Below are 23,452 nucleotides of genomic sequence, written 5' to 3' on the forward strand. Positions count from 1 at the left end.
TGAAAAGAGGGATGAATGGAGGGAGGGATGGAGAGACAGATGACAGATAATGGCTAGCTGAAGAGACAGATGGATGAAGAGGTGGATGGAGAGATGGATGGGAGGATAATGGGATGGATGGATGGATGGTGGAGAAACAGATGGAAGGGTGGATAGGTGGGAAGCTGAACTATAGATCTCTGTTACCCACAACAATTCTGGGACTTAGGAATTATAATTCTCATTTTATGTATGAGGAAACCAGAGCTCAGATTGGTGAACTCACTGGCACCCAGAGTCAAGAGCAGGTCATAGAGCAAGATGTGGGAGAGTAGATTCTGACCTTGGTCTACCAGACTCCCAAGAGCCTTTCTAGAGCACTCTCCTGTGACAGTCCCCCCCCCCCCAGGTCCTAAATCCTGGCACTCCACAGGGTCTTTGTGCAAGGCTTAGTGAGACTAAAGGATGGGGTGGGGCTCAGGGGTGGGAGAAATACTAGCTTTCAGGAGGTAATTTCGTGGAAGTATTGGGCTGTGGTCCTATTAGCTATAGATGGATCGGAATGAAGAGCAGTTCTGGGGCAGCCCCGGTGGCTTAGCGGTTTAGCGTTGCCTTCAGCCCAGGGCGTGATCCTGGAGACCTGGGATAGAGTCCCACGTTGGGCTCCCTGCATGGAGCCTGCTTCTCCCCCTCCCTCTCTCTCTCTCTCTCTCTCACTCTGTCTCTAATAAATAAATAAAATCTTAAAAAAAAAAAAAAAGAGCAGTTCTGTTTGGGTACACATCCTTGCACACACACTTACAGAAAACACATGATTCATGCAGGAATCCACCCACATGCATACAAGGTAGGCACACATACCATTCACAGATATACACATAGGCACAGCTTCTAAGGACATACATGTCTATACTTATACGCACACAAAACACACATATACATATTAGCACAGACGCATGTGCACACAAAATCGTAACTCAGAGACACACTCTTCCACATTCATGTAGTACACCTTCCCCACACACCATATGTTACACATATTACATGCACACTTTTACACAGACCCGCACTCTGTGAGGGGGGGAGGGGAATCTGGCTTCTGATTCCAATGAGACATCATCTCTCTTCCCCCTCAGAAGGCAAGAGCAAGAAGCCTGTCACAGACTCATGTGTACAAACTCATGGAACACACACAAACCCACAGTCAGGGACATAGAACTGCAGATATGCACTTGGACACATCCACACCCAGACGCACTCACTCAGGGACACACTCATTCTGGGACACACCTTCACATACAGGAAGACACACTTGGACCCTTCTGCTGGCAAAGCTCATAAACTTTCTCCCTCAATTCACACCCAACCCCACTCACACACCAAAACTCATGCCTAGATAGACACACCAGGATATACTCGAATAATATCAATGTGACAGACACACAGAAAGACACTGTTTCACACATTAGCTTCAAGTCTGAGAATTTGGACTGAAAGCCCTCACCAGTGCCAAGCCCAATACCATCTCCCCCCGAGGGGATGGACAAAGCCTGGACACAGTGCATGCCCCCCCCCCCCCCCCCCCTTGCCTTCAACCCTTGGGAGCAGAGACTTCTTTTCCTCTTAGCAAGGAGAAAGAAAGTGGTGTGGTGGCCACTGGGGGCTGAACAGGGGAGCTGGTGAAGTTAGGGAAACACTGAGCAGGAGAGGGAGCTCCGCGCAGCCCAGTTCCACCTATTGGGAGGAGTCCCGCAAACCGATTGAAGAGGGGGAAAGATGGGAGGGGAGAGCCGGATCCGGAGGAGACCGAGGGAAGTTTGCAGCGGAGGCTGCCTTCTTCTCTCTCCCCAGGACACCAGGAACACCATTACTGATCACCATTGAGTCTTCCCGCACCCCTCCTCCCCCCCCAAAAAAGCTCTGAGGCCACGGAAGCTGGAGGATGAAGGTGATAGAGGAGGATAGGATGGGATGAGGCAAGGGGCAATCCTGTATTTCTGGGGGCAGCGCCAGCCCTCGCCCCTGTCCCAGTGTTGAGACTCATCTGCCTCCTAGAGAGAGGGCGAGTTCTGGGAATAAATATCCAGCACATGGTGAAGCAGGTAACCGGGAAGGAGCTGCTGGGGCTGGGGGGTGGGGGGGAGGGGGGCAGGATGGGTGCAGGGGAGAGAAAAAGACAAAAAGAGATACAAAGTGAGAGACAATGCAACAGAGATCGAGACAGAGACAGGGAGAGACGGAGAAGCAAACCAGAGGCGAAAGAATAGACAGAGACAGAAAAAGACGGAGGGAGACGGGACGACTCCAGATACACGGACAGTCCGCGACCCTTGAGGTGGGGACGCTCGGAGACCCGGGGCTCCCGGCTTCAGAGGCCAGGTCCGCCGGGCCCGGGCTCCCCGCGCTCCGCCCCACTCCGCCGGGCTCCGCGCCGTTGCGCAGCCCTTGCCGCCAGCGCGGGGAGCCGCGCGAGCCTGGCACATTGTCGCCGCTCGGACCCTGCTCACTAATAGTGAGAAGCAGCAAAAATCCGGAGAATACAGGGCGCCGGGGGGGGGGGGGGGGGCCCGGGGTCCCGGGGCTCCCCCGCGTCCGGCCCCAGCCCCGGGAGGGCGCCCCCGGCCGGGCGCCCGGGGAGGCGGGGGCGGGGGGCGGGGGCCCCGGGGGCTGCGGCGGCGCCGGCACCACGCCCCCCGGGAGCGCCCCCCGCGCCGCGGCCACTCACGATTTTCTCGGAGGCGCCCGCGCGGGACACGGTGCCGTTGAGCCCCACGAGCGAGGGCAGCGTCTGCGACATCCAGTTGGTGACCATGGCCATGGTGCTCAGCACGGCCCCGATCTTGAGCAGCGGCACCGACATCGCGCCCCCGCCGCATGCCCCGCGGCCGCCCGCCGCGTCCCTCCTCCGGCCGCCGCCTGCCGCTCCGTGCCTCGCCGCCCAGCCGCCCCGGGGCGCGAGCGCGAGCTGGGGGCCGCGGCCGGGGCCGGCGGGGGGCTCGCGGGCGCGGGCTGCGGCTCGGCGCGCCCGGCGGGCTCCGCTTATAAAGCGGCGGCTCGGCCCCCCGCCCCCTCCCGCGCCTCCGCGCCGGGCACTTCCAGCCGCCGTGACGTCACGGCTCCGGCCCGGAGCCCGGTGGGGGCGGGGGCGGGGGCGGGGGCGGGGGCGGGGGGCGCCCGGCCCGCCCCCCGCAGCGCCGCCGCCGCCCGGCCGGGCCCCGGCCCCAGCGGGCCGCCCTGCCGCGGCGGTGCCCCCCGCCCCCCCCCCCGCCCCCCCCCACCCCCACGCCGCGGCACCCCCAGCCCCGCCCCCAGCGGCGTTCCCGCCCCCCAGGCGCGCCCGGGACCCGCCACCCTCCGCCCCCGCCCCCGCCCCCGCCCCGGGCCCCGCCGCAGCCGCCGCGCGGGCCGCCCGAAGCGGCAAGTCCCCACCCTCTTCGGCTGGGACCCGGCCCGCTCTCGAGTCCGGGGCGCAGGCGTCGGGGCCGCGGGGCCACCGCGTGCGGCTTCACCCCCGCCCCGGGGAAGGGGCCTCCCCGGTTCCGCTCCGGGGCCCCTCGGCGGCTTCGGGACCAGGGAAGCCCAGAGTGGCGGGTCCGGAGCAGGACACCGGCTGCCCGGGTGACGGTGCGGCGGCGGCGGGCGGGTGTCACCGGCAGCGGGGCCGCCCAGGACACCGAGGGGCGCATCGCCACGCGGGGCGGCGGCACAGGGAGCCCGGCCTCTCCCCGCTCACTCCGCGAACTTGGGGGGCGGGGGGACCTGCACGCGGGACCTGCCCGGGGCCGCGGACTCGGGTCCGCCCCTCGCGCCGAGCGGCCGTGCAGAGGCGCCCACCCGCCGGCGCAGCAGCCGGCCGCGGGGGGGAGCGCCCGGCGGGGTTTAATTTCCTCTGTTTTCCCTGCACTCACGCCCCCTCCCGGCGTCCCCGCATCACCTCGCGCCGCCGCCCGGGCCGCCGCCGCCGCCGCCGCCCGCAGCCCGCGGCCGCCGCCGTCTGGAGGCGGCGATGACTCAGGCCTTTCCCGGGCAGTGGCCGCGCGCCGAGGGTCGCGAGGGAGGGCGCTGAACGCCGCGGCGGGGGCTGGCGCTGCCCCTTCTCGGAGCTCAACACCCAGAGGCAGGTGCTGACCCTCTGGGACCCCCGACAAAGACGTCTCCGCCTCAGTTTCCTCATCTGCAATGTGGGTGGTTGTGAGGTCCCGTGTACCTAGTATGTGTGACGGGCTCGAGTGTCCGGAGAATCAAGTGAAAGATTTATTGAACATCTACTACGTGGAACATCTACCGTGGGCAACGCACCTTTAACAACAGATAAAAACGCCTGCCTTTGTGGGGCTGAACATTCTATGGGGCAAGACAGACAAGGTGGGGGGGGGGGGGTAAAATACAGAGGCTATGGGGAGGAAGGGGCATCTGGACTAAGGCCGAGAGTAAACTTTAGTCAGGATGGTTGTGCAGAGACCTGAAGAAGGTGAGGGAGGGAGGGAGCCATTTGGATACATGAGGGAAGAGTTCCAGACAAAGGGAACAGCCAGTGCAAAGGCCCTGGGGCAGGAACATAAGTGTTCAAAGGACAGGCCAGTGTAGTCAGAACAGAGTGAGCTGGGGGAGCGCCGGGGAGGAGGGGTGACGTGCTTGCAAAGTACTTTGCAGGGTGTCTGGGACATGCTAAGCGTTTCATAAATAGTAGCTGCCATTGTTATTATTTGCGACTGATGATAAGCTTTAAAAAAAAAATGAGATGTGTCCTTGCCTCCTTGTACTACAGCTTGCATTTACAAGTGCTGAACACTTTGCAAATGTGCTGGCTGAGCACCAGCTGCAACCTCCCATGAAAAGGACAGCAACGTCCCTATCTGCAGGTGAGGAAACTGGGCTCAGAGAGGAGAGGGGACCAAGTCAAGGTGACCCAGCTGGTAAGTAGGGGCTCAGGATTTTAACCCAGGTCCGTCTGATTTCAGACTCCAAAATCACTGCACTCCAGGATCCCCGAGCTTAGAAAATTTGGAACCCTCTGATACTCTCTCACTCCCTCACCATTGGTTGCTGGGGGAAACTGCCCTCGCTCCTTCCAGTCAGGCTCCTCCAAGGAATGGTCTAGGCTCACACCTGCATTTGCTGTCTCTACTGCCTCACCACCCCCTGCCTCCTGAATGCTTCCAAACTCCTCTCACCAAAAGGCAGCAGTGATCTTCCAATTTGCCTATCCCACAGCCTCACATGAGCCCTCATTAGTTATCTCACAGGTTAGTCTTCATGGATCATTTCCTCTTTTTCGAGAGTAATTTCTTTTTAGATTTCAGAGACAACGTATCATTTCCTAGCTCCGCTTGCACCTCTCTGGCTGCATCATCACTGTCTCCTGCCTTCTCCCTAAATGTCTATATCTCACCGGGTTTTGTCCTGGGTCGCTACTCGGCTCAACCTGTCCCTGGATCATCACACCCACTCCCAAAGTTCTGGTTCTATCTGGCACATTCCCACCTTGGGACCTTTGTGGTTGCTGTGCATTGCTGTCCACTCTACCCAGAACACTACTTTTTTTTTTTTTTTAAGATTTATGAACTTATTTTGCGGGGGAGCCTGTGGGTGAGGGAAGGAGCAGAAGGAGAAAGAGAGAGATTACTTTTATTGGTCTATGGTTTGTCTCCTCCACTACACCTTCAATTTCACAAGGGTACCCACATGGCTGTATTTATCACAGCTGAAACCCCAGGGCTTAGAATGGTACTTGGTACATAGTAGGTGCTCAAAAATTGTTGTTAGTTGACTGACAAAATGAGGCTGAGGCTCCCAAAGGTATGTCTACAGCTCAGATCTCCAGCTGGAGTTCAGACCAGCCCATCTGCTTCTTGGACATTCCCACTTCTGTTTCACAGGACTAACAGCACATGACACCCACCAGAACAACTTCAGTCAGAAAGGCGGTGCTGGTGATGATGTGGAGAAATGGGAACCTATTCCCTAGTGGGAATATAAAATGTCGCAACCGCTTTGAGAAACAATTTAGCCATTTCTTAAAAAATTAAACAGGGGCATCTGGGTGGCTCAGTCCATTGAGCATCTGAGTTTTGGTTTCAGCTCAGGTCATGATCTCAGGGTCATGAGATAAAAGTCCTACATCCAGCTCTGCACTCAGCATGAGTCGGCTTGAAATTCTTTACCCCTCCCTCCCCTGCCCGCTCTGCTCCCTACCCCTATTCACACTCTTTCCCTAAAATTAATAAATAATAAATAATAAATAAAATCTTTAAGAAGTCAAACGGAAACTTACCATAAGACCCAACAAACACATCTGACCAAGAGATATAAGTGCATATGTCCATATGTATGTGAATATTCCTGCCACCATTTTTCATCATGAATGAAACCATCCAAATGCCCATCAACTAGTGAATGGATAAATTGTGGCACATCCATACATGGGAATGTTATTCAGCAATAAAAAGGAACAAACTACAGATATAGGCTACAACATGGATGAACCTCGAGAATATTTTGCTAAGTGAAAGAAACCAGATACAAAAGGCCACATTTTGGAGTGCCTGGGTGGCTCAGTTGGTTAAGCATCTGCCTCCAGGTCAGATCATGATCCCAGGATCTGGGAGCCCATGTGGGGCTCCATCCTCAGCTGGGAGTCAGCTTCTTTTCTCCCTCCGCCCTTCTCCCGGCTCGTGCACACACTCTTTGTCTCTCAAATAAATAAAACCTTAAAAAAAAACCCACATTTTGTATGATTCCATCTACACAAAATGTCCAGAAAAGGCAAACCAACAGAGACAGAAATTAGATTAGTGATTGCCTGTAACTGGGGGTGGCTGTGGGTCTGGACTGCAAATTGGCATGAAGGATCTTCTGGGGGTGATGGAAATGTCCTAAAACTGGATTGGGATGATGTTTGGCCAACTCTGCAAATTTACTAAAAAGTCACCGAATTGCACACTTAAACAGATAGATTTTATGGTGTGTAAATTATACCTCAATAAAACTGTTAAGCACGGCATTCTTAAATTTTGCCTTCAAGCCCCCTCCCTTGAGGTGCCCTGCAACTGCACTGATGTGAAAATGAGTCCTTAAATGTTGTGCCCCAGTTTCCTTGTGCCTCCCCTGGTCTTGGCCCAGATATACCCTCAGAAACTACAGATTGTGCCTCCCTTACTCTTCCTTCTCCCATTCCATCCAAACTAGCACCAATGCCTTCTGATCTTTAAGATTTTTATTTATTATTTATTCATGAGGGACACAGAGAGAGAGATAGGCAGAGACATAGGCAGAAGCAAGCTCCCCGCAAGGAGCCCAATATGGGACTTGATCCTGAACCCCAGGAACATGTCCTGAGCTGAAGGCAGAGGCTCAACCACTAAGCCACCCAAGCATCCCAATGCTCGCTGATCTTGATGCAAAAATGCCTCCAGAAAGTATCCCTTCTTTAAATATATATATATTATTTATTTATTTATTTATTTATTTATTTTAGAGAAAGAATGGGGGAGGGGCAGAGGGAGAGAGCATGTCTTAAGCAGATTCTCTGCTGAGCATGGAGTCCAACTCAGGGATGGATTTCACGACCCTGAGATCACGACCTGAGCTGAAACCAAGAGTTGAAGACTTAACTGAGTGTGCCACCCAGGAGCCCTAATATTTATTTATGTAAGTCATCTCTACACCCAATGTGGGGCTTAAACTCACGACCCTGAGATCAAGAGTCACATGCTCCTCCAACTGAGCCAGCGAGGAGCCCCAAGAAAGTATCCCTTCTTCTCCATCACCATCATCGCTCTCAGCATGGTGTTGGGGAGTGTCTTAGGCTGAATATTTGTGTGCCCTCCTCCCCCAAACTCCTATGTTGAAACCTAATCCCCAGCGTGATGGTATTTGGAGATGAGGTCTGTGGGAGGTGATTAGGTCATGAGGGTGGCTCCACTCTCAGGAATGGATTAGTATCCTTATAAAGAGACCTCAGAGAGCTCCATCTCCCTTCCACCATATAAGAACACAGGGAGAAAACACCCAACCTGCCAGCACTTTGATCATAGGCTTTTCAGCCTCCAGAACTGTGAGAAATACATGTCTGTTGTTTATGAGCCACTCAGTCAATGGTATTCTGTTAGAGCAACCTGAATGCTCCAGAATCAGGAGCCACGAAAAGAAATGTTTTTTTTCCCTGACCTGAAAATTCTCCGGAGGGAAAAAGCTGACAACTGTCAGAAATAATAACCATGGTTGTTAAGGTTTACTGAATACTTATACACGCTAGGTATCATTTGCAGCAATGTACATGTAATAACTCACTTAAACCCTCGGACTATCACTGAGTAGCAGTAGATAGGATTACAATTCCCATCTTTAAAATGAGGAAACAGAGGCACGGAGATGCTAAATTTTCCAAAGGCCCTCAGGATACTGTCCTAGACAGTCAGGCTCCAGAGTCTACATGGTGCTGGGTCAACTGGGCCTATATTCACAGGGGAAAGAATAAATGTTGATCCCTACCTCATATCCTATGCAAAAATCAATTCCAGATGGACTGTACATCTAATTGTGAAAAGTAAACAATAAATCTTTTAGAAGAAAATATAGAAGAACATCAAAAAAAAAAAAAAAAGAACATCTTCATTACTCTGAGGGTAGGCAAAGATTTCTAAAACAGGACACTAACCAGCACTCACCTTAAAGGGGAAAAATATTATTTGAGCTACATTAAAATTAAGACATTCTATTGATCAAAGGCTCCATTAAGAGAATGAAAAGACAAGCCACAGAATGGGAGAAGATATTTGCAATCCTTACGTCCAACAGAGGACTCGTATCTTATTTAATCTATAGAAGATAAGTGTAGGTAGATACAGATACAGATATAAAATCTGGATACACAGGCACACTCACATTCCTACAAATCAGTAAGAAAAAGGCAGGCAGCATAATAGCGCATTTCGCAAAAGGGAACACTGAGTGATCGATAAACAAGTGAAAAAGTATTTCATATCAATCATCAGGAAAGGTAAATTAAATCCAAAACATGCTACCACTACACACCCACCACACTCTCTAAAGGGAAAAGGAAAGACAACACCAAGTGCTGGTGATGATGTGCAGCAGCTGGAATGCTCATACACTACAGGTGGAGGAGTACATGGAAAAATTGAAGAGTCTGGAACTTTGGAAGACTGGGAGTATCTCCTGAAGCTCAATTTATTCCTCTGCTACAACTCAGCAATTCTCCGAGGTATATATAGTTGAGTCTCATTATCTGCGGGTTCCACATTGGCAAACTCGCCTACTCACTACAATTTATTTGTAACCCCAAAATCAATACTCATGGGGCCTTTGTGGTCGTTTGTGGACGTGCACGCAGTGGCAGAAAAAAAATGGGGTCACCAAAGCACAGACTCCCAACTGAAATCCAACATGACCATACTCTGCCTGCTTGTTTCAGCATGTTGGTGACTCCACTTTTTGCCACTGCGTGCACGTCCACAAACGACCACAAAGGCCCCATGAGTATTGATTTTGGGGTTACAAATAAATTGTAGTGAGTAGGTGAGTTTGCCAATGTGGAACCCGCAAATAATGAGACTCAACTGCATATACATACCTAGGAGGAGAATTGTACACAACCATCTTTTTCACTGGCTTTTTAGTGCCAAGGTTTTCACATTTTCGTGTGCTTTTTTTTTAGTGATTTCACTATTTTAAGTGGCCTCCAAGCACAGTGCTAAGTGCTGTGTAAGTGTTTCTAAGTGCAAGCAGGCTGTGACATGTCTTTGGAGAAAATACATCTTGTCAATAGGCTTCGTTCAGGAGTGAGTTATAATGCTTTTGGCCATGAGTTTGATGCTAATCAATCAACAATGTATATTGAATAAGGTGTTTTTAAGCAGAAACATACATAAAACTAGGTGGCATGTTGTTTGGTCGATAAAACTGTGACCAGAGGCTTGGAGAAATCTAAACCTGTGATGATCCAATGCAATGAATCAGTATTTACCAGTCCCCAAAAGAAATGCCAACGAGCATTCGCTGAAGACAGTGTCAGAATATTTCTTATCAGCGCTGTTTGTGCCAGCCACAAACTTCACCAACCCAAATGCCCAGAAACTGTAGAACAAATATATCATGGTATAACCACATAATGGAATGCCATAAAATGACGAAAACAGGCAACGAACACCAAGCAGTATTATGGTGGCATCTTACAAACATAATGTTAAGCAAAACAAGCTGGGCTGCAAAAACAACATACCTCATGACTTCATTAAATTACAAAGCTGGAAAAAAAAATTACAAAGCTGGTCGAACTCGGGAGCATTAGCTTAGCAGTAACTCTTGGGGAGCAGGTGTAAACTAGAAGGCGTATGGGGGGGGGCTTCTGGATTTTTGAAAAGTTTTTTTTTTTTTTTTTTTTTTTACCTGGTGCTGGTAACACCATGTCACTTCGAGACAATTTATCAAGCTGCCTCTTTATGATCTGCACACTTCTCTCTCGATAGGCTTTATGTCAAGAAGAAAATTTACTCAAATATATGAATTCAGGTATAAGTTCCATCCGTGTTTGATGTGCAGCAAGTAAAAATGATAGGACTTTCTGGTAGAAAAGCTAAGAACCACAAACCAAAAAAGAAAACAAAAACAAAACACAAGCCAAGCAAAACTAAGTGTTCTTTGCCACGTGGCCTCTTTCATCCACGCGTAAGAAAGGCATGAATTTGTGTTCGCACAGACGCAGCTTTGCACGCCTCAGAACACAAACGGCGTTAATCTTCTAGCCTACGCCTGCTTTCAGCATTCTGCTTGGTGATAGCAAGTGTTTGGGAATGGTGTTGAAACACGTCTCGCTTTTGTCTCCCCAAAAGTCTCGGGGCCCCACACCCCTCTTGTCATCTCCACTTTCCTGCCTGGTTCAGAATTCCAGGAGGAGACTGGGAAGGAGATGGTTGTCTTTGTCAAGGACTTCAGACCCCAGACAATGAGAGGTACACTCCTTCCATTCCCCAAATGTTAGTCCTGCTAGGCCTCTGGCTGCCACCAATTTGCCTCATGCCTTGTCAGTTCCTGACGTGATTCTGGCTTTATCCCTTTAATCTCTGATTCCAGGGTCTTCCATGTTATAGCCAGAGGCTCTGGCCCTCACCCAGATCCAACCAGATCTCATTCCTGGCTTTAAAAACTTTTACTTAGGGGCTCAGTGGATTAGGTGGCTCAGTGGATTAGGTGTCCAACTCTTGATTTCAGCTCAGGTCATGATCTCAGGGTGGTGGGATCAAGCCCTGCATCTGTGCCCAGCGCAGAGCCTGTGTAAGCTTCTCTCTCCTTCTCCCTCTGCCCCTCCTCCCAGCCCATCCCTCTCACTCTCTCATCTTTTAATTTTTTTAAATTAATTAATTTATTTATTTATGATAGTCACACAGAGCAAGAGAGAGAGAGGCAGAGACACAGGCAGAGGGAGAAGCAGGCTCCATGCACCGGGAGCCCGACGTGGGACTCGGTCCCGGGTCTCCAGGATCGCGCCCTGGGCCAAAGGCAGGCGCTAAACCGCTGCGCCACCCAGGGATCCCTCTCTTCTTTTACTTAACAGAAAAACAACCAGACTAAACACCTGGACAAAACACTTGACAAGTCTCCGAAGAAGATATAGGAACAACAATAAACACGTGAAGAGAAGCCCGACATCACTAACTCTTCAGGAAATGCAAATCAAAACCACAGTGAGAGATCACATCACATGCACTGGGATGAGCTAAGGCCAAAAAGTCAAGTAGTAACAACAACGTTGGCGAGGATGTAGAGAAACTGGAGCCCCACTGTTGGTGGGAATGTATAACAGTGTAGTATGGCGGCAATCCCACTTATGGGTGCACACCCGAAAGAGTCAGAAGTGAGGTCCCAAAGAGATATCCACACCTCCTGTTCACAGCGGCACCATTCACAATAGGCAAAAGGTGGAAGCAACCCAAATGTCTACTGAAGGATGGAGAAACAAAACGTCCATACAATGGAATCCTATTCAGCCTTCAAGAGGAAGCAAATGCTAACACCTGCCACATCGTGGGATGAGCGTTGAGGACACGAATGTGGAGTGAAATAAGCCAGTCACAAAAAGACAAATACTGCATGATTCCACTCATAGGAGGTACCTAGAGTAGTCAAAATCAAAGACACAGAAAGCAGAAGGGGGTTCGCGGGGGCCGGAGAAGGGAATGAGGGGTTGTTTAATAGACAGAAGTTCAGGGAATCCCTGGGTGGCTCAGCACTTTAGTGCCTGCCTTCCCCGCAGGGCATGATCCTAGAGTCCCGGGATCAAGTCCCACATCAGGCTCCCTGCATGGAGCCTGCTTCTCCCTCTGCCTGTGTCTCTGCCTCTCTGTGTGTCTCTCATGAATAAATGAATAAAATCTTTAAAAATTAAAAAAAAATAAACACACACAGACCCACACACCCTCACTTAGTCCTGAGAACTACTCCACGGTGGGTTGTGCCACACGCTTCCATGTGCCCAATGGCTTGCTTGGTGTCTTTCATGTAGAAATGACTTGAGACGTTAGGAAAAGAAAGAATCTGGTTTATCATGTGCCTATCATGAGCCTCAAAGGTGAGGAGCGATTTGCCATTTCATTCAGTGGCTTCAACTGACTTTGCCTTTGGTTTCTTTCTTTTCACGCTGTGACCTCCTGTTGACTCATCTGCTAAACAGGGCTGAGATGCTAGCTGCCCAGGTGGCTAGAACTATGTGTAAAGTAAGAGTAAACAGGCACCGAGGGAGCATCCAGGGGCTCCCAGAAGCAAGGCAAATAAGCTTCTGCACGTAGACTTCACAGACTCTACTCTGACTCCTCTCAGCTCTTCCTGATTTCTCCTTGGTGCGTGGCTGAGCTCTGGATAGATGAAGCTGTGAGATGCACCAGCCCTCCGCTGGGCAGGAAGACATATCGGTGTTCTCAGACAAGAGGTCTCAAAAAGTGGGAACAACTCTCTCGCTCTGTCACAACTCCCTTCTCCCTGCACAGCCAGACTCAGCTTCCGAGAAGTTAAATCTTCCATCCCACCCCTGAAGAGCTCACGTCGTCACCCAGACATTGTTGTCTGGCATGAGGCTCAAAATACAGAAGACTCCCAATGAGCGCTTTCCAAATGAACACTGAGTGCAAGAATAAGTGAAAACAGCAACTTACTGCCTCCCGGGCACTGACGCTGAACTCTGGGGACAAAAGTCATTGCCCATCCCAAATGCCAGGCTCATGAGAAACCCATCCACAGGCACATGGTCAACCCATATGACAAGAGTCACTGTGTACACATACCCACAAACAGGATTATGGCACAAACGTGTCCCTGTGCCCAGCGTGGTCAATGCCAAGTCTGTGGTTCTAAAACACACACACACACACACACACACACACACAGACACACCCATCGATGCCACAGATGAACTCCTGTAGGCCCAGGGGTAGTGAGGCAAGTGATGTGAGTCATTCAAGTGCAGGGTGAGTTCCTGTGTTTGTTTAAAATATCAAAATTTTGATATTTTGTATCACAGACTTTTTAAAGATTTTATTTACTTATTTAAGACAGAGAGCAGAGAGGACAAGCAGGGATGGGGGAGGAGACGGACAGAGGGAGAGGGAGATGCAGACTCCCACTGAGCACGGAGTCCGATGCAGGGCTCCCTCCCAGGACCCCAAGATCATGACCTGAGCCAAAGGCAGACGCTTAGCTGCTTAACCGACTGCACCACCCAGGCACCCCCGTAGCAGATATTTTTGCATTCATTTTGATTTTTTTTAAATATTACTTATTTTGATTTCTGACTTTTTTCTTTGGCATCCCCTTCAATTTTGCACCTGTGGCTAGTGACTCAGTTGCCCTACCCTGGCACAGACATGCCTTTGGCGTGCGCACCTTCACCAGAGCCACAGGGACACACACAATCTCTGCACAAACCTCATTTTACCACTAGGTGTCACCCCAGCTCTTTCATCTGGAGCCGGGGCTTGACATTCCACCCCACCCCCACCCCCCCTTCCCTAGGAAGAAAATGTCCAATTCACTTATCAGAGAGTCCTCAAGACTTCCTTTTACTTCCCTCCACCTGGGACATTAACATTTTCTAAAGGAACCCAGGAGAACAGGGTGTTAACCCCAAATTGTGGTGCCCTGTAATGGTGGAATTTGAGGCACAGATGAAGATGGATTGGGAAGCCTGGGTGGCTCAGAGATTGAGTGTCTGCCTTTGGCTCAGGCTGTGACCCTGGGGTCCTGGGATCGAGTCTCACATTGAGTGAGGAGCCTGCTTCTCCCTCTGCCTGTGTCTCTGCCCACCACCCTCTATCTCTCATGAATAAATAAATTAAATCATAAAAGAAAAAAAAAAGAAGACGATGGGTTTTCCTGATGCTTCTGATCCAAGAGCAGTGGCTGATTTGAAATGGGTAGGGGATCGCCCAAGGGGACAGTTGGTCCCTCACCGCCCGCCCCCTTTAGTACAAGAGTCTCACTGTTTGAGAAACAAAGAGACTCTGTGGGAGGAGGAGGGAGATTCAGCCATTCATTCAAGTTTGTTTTTATTTATTTATTTATTTATTTATTTATTTATTTATTTATTTATTTATTTTTAAGACTGTCTTTATTTGAGAGAGAGAATGGGGTGAGGGGCAGAGGGAGAAGCAGACTCCCCGCTGAGCAGGGAGCAAGATGCAGGGCTCTGTCCCAGGACCCCGGGATCATGACCTGAGCCAAAGGCAGAAGCTTAACTGACTGAGCCACTCAGGTGCCCCTCAAGTTTTGTTTTGTTTTGTTTTTATGATAGGCACACAGTGAGAGAGAGAGAGGCAGAGACACAGGCAGAGGGAGAAGCAGGCTCCATGCACCAGGAGCCCGACGTGGGATTCGATCCCGGGTCTCCAGGATCGCGCCCTGGGCCAAAGGCAAGCGCTAAACCGCTGCACCACCCAGGGATCCCTCAAGTTTTTATTTTAACAGGTGTCTGTTAAGAACCTACTGTGTGCCAGGCTCTGTGTGTGTCTATGTGGTAGGCACCAGAGACACAACAAAGCCCATTAGATCCCGATGAGTTACCACTCTAGGGGGAGACAGACAATGAATGAATAAACAAATTGTGGAGAGGTACCGACAGGCTATGAAGAAAAATAATAGAATAGAAACTTGGCGAGGATGTAGAGAAACTGGAGCCCCACTGTTGGTGGGAATGTATAACAGTGTAGTATGGCGGCAATCCCACTTATGGGTGCACACCCGAAAGAGTCAGAAGTGAGGTCCCAAAGAGATATCCACACCTCCTGTTCACAGCGGCACCATTCACAATAGGCAAAAGGTGGAAGCAACCCAAATGTCTACTGAAGGATGGAGAAACAAAACGTCCATACAATGGAATCCTATTCAGCCTTCAAGAGGAAGCAAATGCTAACACCTGCCACATCGTGGGATGAGCGTTGAGGACACGAATGTGGAGTGAAATAAGCCAGTCACAAAAAGACAAATACTGCATGATTCCACTCATAGGAGGTACCTAGAGTAGTCAAAATCAAAGACACAGAAAGCAGAAGGGGGTTCGCGGGGGCCGGAGAAGGGAATGAGGGGTTGTTTAATAGACAGAAGTTCAGGGAATCCCTGGGTGGCTCAGCACTTTAGTGCCTGCCTTCCCCGCAGGGCATGATCCTAGAGTCCCGGGATCAAGTCCCACATCAGGCTCCCTGCATGGAGCCTGCTTCTCCCTCTGCCTGTGTCTCTGCCTCTCTGTGTGTCTCTCATGAATAAATGAATAAAATCTTTAAAAATTAAAAAAAAATAAACACACACAGACCCACACACCCTCACTTAGTCCTGAGAACTACTCCACGGTGGGTTGTGCCACACGCTTCCATGTGCCCAATGGCTTGCTTGGTGTCTTTCATGTAGAAATGACTTGAGACGTTAGGAAAAGAAAGAATCTGGTTTATCATGTGCCTATCATGAGCCTCAAAGGTGAGGAGCGATTTGCCATTTCATTCAGTGGCTTCAACTGACTTTGCCTTTGGTTTCTTTCTTTTCACGCTGTGACCTCCTGTTGACTCATCTGCTAAACAGGGCTGAGATGCTAGCTGCCCAGGTGGCTAGAACTATGTGTAAAGTAAGAGTAAACAGGCACCGAGGGAGCATCCAGGGGCTCCCAGAAGCAAGGCAAATAAGCTTCTGCACGTAGACTTCACAGACTCTACTCTGACTCCTCTCAGCTCTTCCTGATTTCTCCTTGGTGCGTGGCTGAGCTCTGGATAGATGAAGCTGTGAGATGCACCAGCCCTCCGCTGGGCAGGAAGACATATCGGTGTTCTCAGACAAGAGGTCTCAAAAAGTGGGAACAACTCTCTCGCTCTGTCACAACTCCCTTCTCCCTGCACAGCCAGACTCAGCTTCCGAGAAGTTAAATCTTCCATCCCACCCCTGAAGAGCTCACGTCGTCACCCAGACATTGTTGTCTGGCATGAGGCTCAAAATACAGAAGACTCCCAATGAGCGCTTTCCAAATGAACACTGAGTGCAAGAATAAGTGAAAACAGCAACTTACTGCCTCCCGGGCACTGACGCTGAACTCTGGGGACAAAAGTCATTGCCCATCCCAAATGCCAGGCTCATGAGAAACCCATCCACAGGCACATGGTCAACCCATATGACAAGAGTCACTGTGTACACATACCCACAAACAGGATTATGGCACAAACGTGTCCCTGTGCCCAGCGTGGTCAATGCCAAGTCTGTGGTTCTAAAACACACACACACACACACACACACACACAGACACACCCATCGATGCCACAGATGAACTCCTGTAGGCCCAGGGGTAGTGAGGCAAGTGATGTGAGTCATTCAAGTGCAGGGTGAGTTCCTGTGTTTGTTTAAAATATCAAAATTTTGATATTTTGTATCACAGACTTTTTAAAGATTTTATTTACTTATTTAAGACAGAGAGCAGAGAGGACAAGCAGGGATGGGGGAGGAGACGGACAGAGGGAGAGGGAGATGCAGACTCCCACTGAGCACGGAGTCCGATGCAGGGCTCCCTCCCAGGACCCCAAGATCATGACCTGAGCCAAAGGCAGACGCTTAGCTGCTTAACCGACTGCACCACCCAGGCACCCCCGTAGCAGATATTTTTGCATTCATTTTGATTTTTTTTAAATATTACTTATTTTGATTTCTGACTTTTTTCTTTGGCATCCCCTTCAATTTTGCACCTGTGGCTAGTGACTCAGTTGCCCTACCCTGGCACAGACATGCCTTTGGCGTGCGCACCTTCACCAGAGCCACAGGGACACACACAATCTCTGCACAAACCTCATTTTACCACTAGGTGTCACCCCAGCTCTTTCATCTGGAGCCGGGGCTTGACATTCCACCCCACCCCCACCCCCCCTTCCCTAGGAAGAAAATGTCCAATTCACTTATCAGAGAGTCCTCAAGACTTCCTTTTACTTCCCTCCACCTGGGACATTAACATTTTCTAAAGGAACCCAGGAGAACAGGGTGTTAACCCCAAATTGTGGTGCCCTGTAATGGTGGAATTTGAGGCACAGATGAAGATGGATTGGGAAGCCTGGGTGGCTCAGAGATTGAGTGTCTGCCTTTGGCTCAGGCTGTGACCCTGGGGTCCTGGGATCGAGTCTCACATTGAGTGAGGAGCCTGCTTCTCCCTCTGCCTGTGTCTCTGCCCACCACCCTCTATCTCTCATGAATAAATAAATTAAATCATAAAAGAAAAAAAAAAGAAGACGATGGGTTTTCCTGATGCTTCTGATCCAAGAGCAGTGGCTGATTTGAAATGGGTAGGGGATCGCCCAAGGGGACAGTTGGTCCCTCACCGCCCGCCCCCTTTAGTACAAGAGTCTCACTGTTTGAGAAACAAAGAGACTCTGTGGGAGGAGGAGGGAGATTCAGCCATTCATTCAAGTTTGTTTTTATTTATTTATTTATTTATTTATTTATTTATTTATTTATTTATTTATTTTTAAGACTGTCTTTATTTGAGAGAGAGAATGGGGTGAGGGGCAGAGGGAGAAGCAGACTCCCCGCTGAGCAGGGAGCAAGATGCAGGGCTCTGTCCCAGGACCCCGGGATCATGACCTGAGCCAAAGGCAGAAGCTTAACTGACTGAGCCACTCAGGTGCCCCTCAAGTTTTGTTTTGTTTTGTTTTTATGATAGGCACACAGTGAGAGAGAGAGAGGCAGAGACACAGGCAGAGGGAGAAGCAGGCTCCATGCACCAGGAGCCCGACGTGGGATTCGATCCCGGGTCTCCAGGATCGCGCCCTGGGCCAAAGGCAAGCGCTAAACCGCTGCACCACCCAGGGATCCCTCAAGTTTTTATTTTAACAGGTGTCTGTTAAGAACCTACTGTGTGCCAGGCTCTGTGTGTGTCTATGTGGTAGGCACCAGAGACACAACAAAGCCCATTAGATCCCGATGAGTTACCACTCTAGGGGGAGACAGACAATGAATGAATAAACAAATTGTGGAGAGGTACCGACAGGCTATGAAGAAAAATAATAGAATAAGAACTCAGAGAGTGGCTGTGGGGAGGTTATTTTAGATGGTTGGTCAAGGTGGGTCTCTTGGAGGAGGTGTCATTTAAATCAAAGGAGAGGAAGGGAACAGCATGCCAGGAAGAGGGAATGGCAAGTGCAAAGGCCCTGAGGTATGCAGTACAAACTGAACTCCTCCTCCTCTCGCATCCTGTGGGGACCCCAGGGAAGAGATGACTTCCAATCCAGAGAGTGGCTAAGCCAGATCTATAGCTAGATCTTAGGGAGGGCTTCTCAGTAGTCAGGAAGTGGGCATATTTCCCACAGGGAAAGCTACCTGGTAGTCTCCAAGGCACACACAGGCCAGACCCAGAACATCGGACACAGACCCTAGGTAGAAGGATGGATGGATGGATGACTCCTCTGACCAGTGCCACTTCCTGTCCTCAGGGTCAAATCCAAACTCCTGTCTATAGCCCACAGGTTCCCACTTGGTCTGGCCCCTCCCGGCTTACCTGGCCTCATTTCCCCCCCAACCTCCCCTCCCCTCACTCCTCTCCAGACACACCAGCCTCCTTGCTGCTCCTCAAATATACCAAGATGCTCTCACCTCGGGGCCTTTGCACTTGTTATTCCCTCTGCCTTGAACGCCCTTCCCCTGGATATTCAGAAGGCATCCTCTCTGACCTCCTTCAGGGGTCATCTCAAATACCACCTCCTTTGAGACAGTCTCTGACCGCACCTGTTAAAATAGCCACCCACACCACACCACCACAATCACTCTTTAATCCCCTTTATCCCGTGTTTTTATTCTTCACACCACTTGCATTGTATTATATATTCATTCCGTTGTTGACACTGTATTATATATTTATTCAGTTCCTGCCTGTTTCTCCCGTCAGACGATCAGTTCCAGGAGGGCAGGGATTTGACAACTTGGTTCATGGCTATCATCCCAATGCTTAATCGCATCTGTTGATGGAAAGGACAAATGAAGGATTTCTAGCAGGGACCCCTGGTGGAGCCCAGGGCCCATCAGGGTCTGAGGAGGGGGCTCTGGGAAGAGATGGGGGGTAGAGAGGGGACACGCACTCGTTCTTCAGAGCCTTTCCTTCTCTGGGGCGCCAGGCTGGGTGGGCCGCTAGGGGCAGAGACCAGTTTGTGACGCTGCAGTACCCAGGGTGGCCGCCTGGAGGCACTGCAGCCAGTTGCAGGACCCCACCTGCCCCAACCGATTTACCCCAGTTTAGCCCCGCCCCACCCAGCGTTTAGCCCCGCCTTCCGAACCCAGCTTAGCCCCGCCCCCAAGCAGTCCCGCTTGGCGCCGGCCCCACAGGGCTCCCTCTCCATCCAGGGGTCTCTAAACTCAACCCCCAACAGCACCTTCCACTGCCTTCTCCTGCACCACCGGCCAATCGTGGCGACAGGTCGAAAAATCCAGAGCTCCCCAGGTTCCAGCAAGGGGGGAGGAGAATCCCGAGGTGGTGATTCCCAGGGAAACCAAATTTACCTTCACTCCCGGTCCATTTTTTGCCAGCATTCTCTCTACCTTAAGGCAATTTTGGTCTCTCTTCTCTCTGGCTGATAGATCAATTGAGCATCTACTGTGTGCGGTCTGATGCCAGGTACTGAGCACACTTCCCATCCCAGCCAGAATGTGGGTCCTGAGATGGGGAAACCAGAACGGAGCGGAGGGATGGGACCCCACAACCTCTCCCTATGGCTTGGAGGTCCTATTTAGGAGTGACCTCCAGGGCTCCCAACGCCCCCTGGGGTGCCTAGAAGGGTCTGATTCCTTTCTTCTCTGGACCGGGCAAGAGAAGGTGCCAGGACTGTTTTTCCTCTGAGCTTTTACCTAAAAAAAAAACCAAAAAACTCTTCTAGTTTCTACACAGGCACTGTCCACACCTGTGAAGTGGATTATTTAACAGGAAGGTAAACGTGTGTGGGTTTAGGAACTAGACTGCCTTTTGTTCAATCCCAGCTCTGCCACTCCTGAGCTACCTGAGCCTGACAAGCCACTTAACTTTTCCGTGCCTCAGTTTCTCTGTCTGTAAAATGAAGGTAACAGGAACGCCCACCAGTAGGTGCCAGCAGGGTTAAATGCCTTCTTTCATACCATGTGCTTGAAGCGGCGCCCAGCACATAATAAGCACTTAATAAATGTTAGCTGTATTATAATTATTATTTTAGATTCCAGCTTTCTCTCCGAGCTCCTACGGATCTGAGAACTTGAGGAGGCGCTGACGTCCAAGATGGAGGAGAAAAGAGGTTTCCCAACAGCTGAAGAAAACTGGGACACCCATTCCCATTTTGCAAGGCCCCCTAAGCCTGCCCAAGAGATGGGGCTACTAGGAGAAGGAAGACTTGTTTCTGTGAAAGCATGAATGGAGAGTACAAGGCACCAACACACACACACACACACACACACACAGATGCATGGATGTGCACGTTTGCACACACAGCTCCTGCTCTTCAACCCTCCCTCTTGGAGTGATTTGCTCAAAGGCACAGAATAGCACACGGTCACCCCAAACTCTCCCACAGCCACACACCTGGTCACACACATTGTGTGCAGCACCCGGGCAGATGGACAGAATCGTGGGGACACACACAGCTCTTTCTGCACAGACTTCTACACCCAGCTTCAGTTGCCCAAATACCGCCAGGATTAACACAATCCTCGCTCGCTGTCACACCACCAGTCACACAGACACACAACTCCAGGTGGCAGGCTCACAAGCCTCGCACTGTCACATCAACCCTCCAGCCACAGCCTCCCACTGTCACACACGGACTCTGTCCCTCACGTACAGACACCCTCTCCCATCACATCCCAACTCAGGCACAGCCAAGCGCACAAACTCTGTCACACCCAGCCGTGACACAGACACACACATTTACCCAGCACCCCTCCAGCACCTCACACACGTCCCCACCAGTCACTCACACGTGAGTCCCGCCCCCTTCCCCACACCGGGGGTGCAGGTGAGGAGAGAGGGGCTGCAGAATGGGGGCACCTCCTGCCAGAATGGGGGAGCGAAGGGTAAGCAACAGCCCAAGGCCCCCTGAAGTTGCCCCCACAACCCCACTCAGCTTCGGGGAGATGGCAGGGGTGGGCTCCGGGTCACCGACAGGTTGAGAACCCCGAAGCTGGGGCTGGACTGTGCCCCCCAGCCATCTCAGCTCGAGGCTGGATGTGAAGCCCCCCCTTCCTTTCCCCAAAGCCGGGGTGGCCATCCCAGCCCCTCCCCCGCTGCGACCCCCGCCCCTCTCAGCCCCGGGGGGGCTTGCGGAGCCCCCCATCGCGTTTCTGTAGGGACCCTCTAGGACCCTCGCCCCTCCTGGAGCCCTTGGCGCCTGCACCTGCCCGCCGGGCCCCTACCTGTCCGGCGAGGCCTGAGCACAGCAGCAGCAGCAGCAGCGGCGGGACCGTGAGCGGCCACATGACGCGCCCCCCGCCCGGCGTCCCGGCCCCCCGCCCGCCCGAGCGGCGCCTGGGCGCGGGGACCGCCACCTTGCGCGACCCCGCCCGGCCGGGGCGACCCTCGCCGCCGCCTCCCCCGCCTCGCCGGCGGCCGGGATTCCGCCCCGCCCCCGCCCCCCTCGCGCGCTCCGAGTCTTTGTTGCGGGCTCCGCCCCCCGCCCCGCCCCCAGCTCGTCTGCGGGCGCCGACCCCGCGTGGGTCTGGGGCGGGGAAGGGGGAGGAGCCGGCCCGGGGAGGGGGGCTGGGGACCAGGCCCCGTGGGGGTGGCTCACGGAGATGGGGGAGGGGTTCGTCACGTGTTGGTAAATTTCACCCTCGCAGGACCTTTCCCACGTTGCAGATGGGGGTGGGATGGGGATCGAGGGGCTGGGGGAGTAGGAGGAAGGCCTGGTAACGAGGGAGAGAGATGGAGAGGCCCCCTCCTGAAGGAACTCAAGAATCGACAGAGAAACTGAGGCAGAGCTTGTGAAATGGGACGTCGAGGAAAGGGGGGGTCCCCGCCGGGACACGGGGGTGGGACAGAGTTGGAACAAAGAGGGACATAAATGGGGGCGGGAGGCGGATGGACCAGCGACCAGTTGCGTGGGCCTGGCTCCCAAACGGGATGTCTCGCTTTGGCTCTCCCCTCCCACCCCATTCCCCAGGCCCTTCTTCCTCAATCTCCCCTTCCCCGCCACACCTGAGACAGTTTCCCACTCCCGTTTCAAAGGCCCAAGATGAGGGACCAGATCAAAATCTTAACAGCGCTGCCTCCACCGAGAAGCCCTCTGCATAAGAAGTCCCTGCCCTGTCTCCAGCCTTCCTCTGCTTCTCCCTGTCTCTGCAGTTGTCTTCCCGCCCTTAGCCCCTCAATGGCTTTTTGGGTGGGGGGAGCAAGCAAGTCAGGTTACAGAGGAATCAACCATCCATGGGGGGGGGGGGACATAGGGGGTTGGCCTGGCATTTTTCTGACCCTGCTGCATGCCACGCAGGTAACAGGTTATGGAAGGTTTTGTCAAAGCAAGAAAAGAGCTTACTTCCAGTAAAACTGGGTTTGACCCTGGGTCTGTCACTTCTTGGCCATGCAACCTTGGGCAAAGAGCTTTCCTTCTCTTGGGAGACCTGTTTCCTCATGGAGGTGTCTGAAGACATCTGTGGCTCTTGAGCAAATAGCGCACCCAGCCAGTGCTCAATCCCCAGAGAGCAGTACCACAGTGAAGCATGGAGTTGGACAGACTGGCCATGGGGTGTGGGACACAGAACCGAATCTGAGCCAGCAAGGGCATCTCATCCATCCCTCTACCTCCTCTTCCCAGGTAGATGGGATGTGGCCCTTTGCTGACTCCTCAGACCAAGCCTGTGGTAGGTGTAGACTAGGAAAGGGATGTTGGTTGGTGTGCACCAGAAGCTTTCGCTCAAGTGTGGGCTGTGGTCAACTCTGAGGGCAGGGGGCCCTGCCAGCTCTCACCAGGCCCACTTATCACAGAGTCATGCCTTT

General features: G+C 52.0%; 1 protein-coding gene across 2 annotated transcripts in view; it reads right to left on the reverse strand.

The window, feature by feature from the left end:
* OLFM2 (olfactomedin 2) overlaps window positions 1–22,091 on the reverse strand; it is a 64,079-nt gene extending 41,988 nt beyond the window's left edge. Inside the window, exon 1 of one of the 2 annotated variants that reach the window (XM_041763525.1) lies at window positions 21,874–22,091. In XM_041763525.1, coding sequence (XP_041619459.1) covers window positions 21,874–21,936 — 63 coding nt within the window. In that variant the 5' untranslated portion in view covers window positions 21,937–22,091. Of the gene's footprint in view, window positions 1–2,704; window positions 2,893–21,873 lie in introns of those variants that run through there. The other variant, XM_041763524.1, reaches the window with a different exon arrangement.
* Window positions 22,092–23,452: the final 1,361 nt, after the last annotated feature.

This window comes from Vulpes lagopus, chromosome 7 (genome assembly GCF_018345385.1).
Source record: "Vulpes lagopus strain Blue_001 chromosome 7, ASM1834538v1, whole genome shotgun sequence".
Classification (NCBI taxonomy): Eukaryota; Metazoa; Chordata; class Mammalia; order Carnivora; family Canidae; genus Vulpes; species Vulpes lagopus.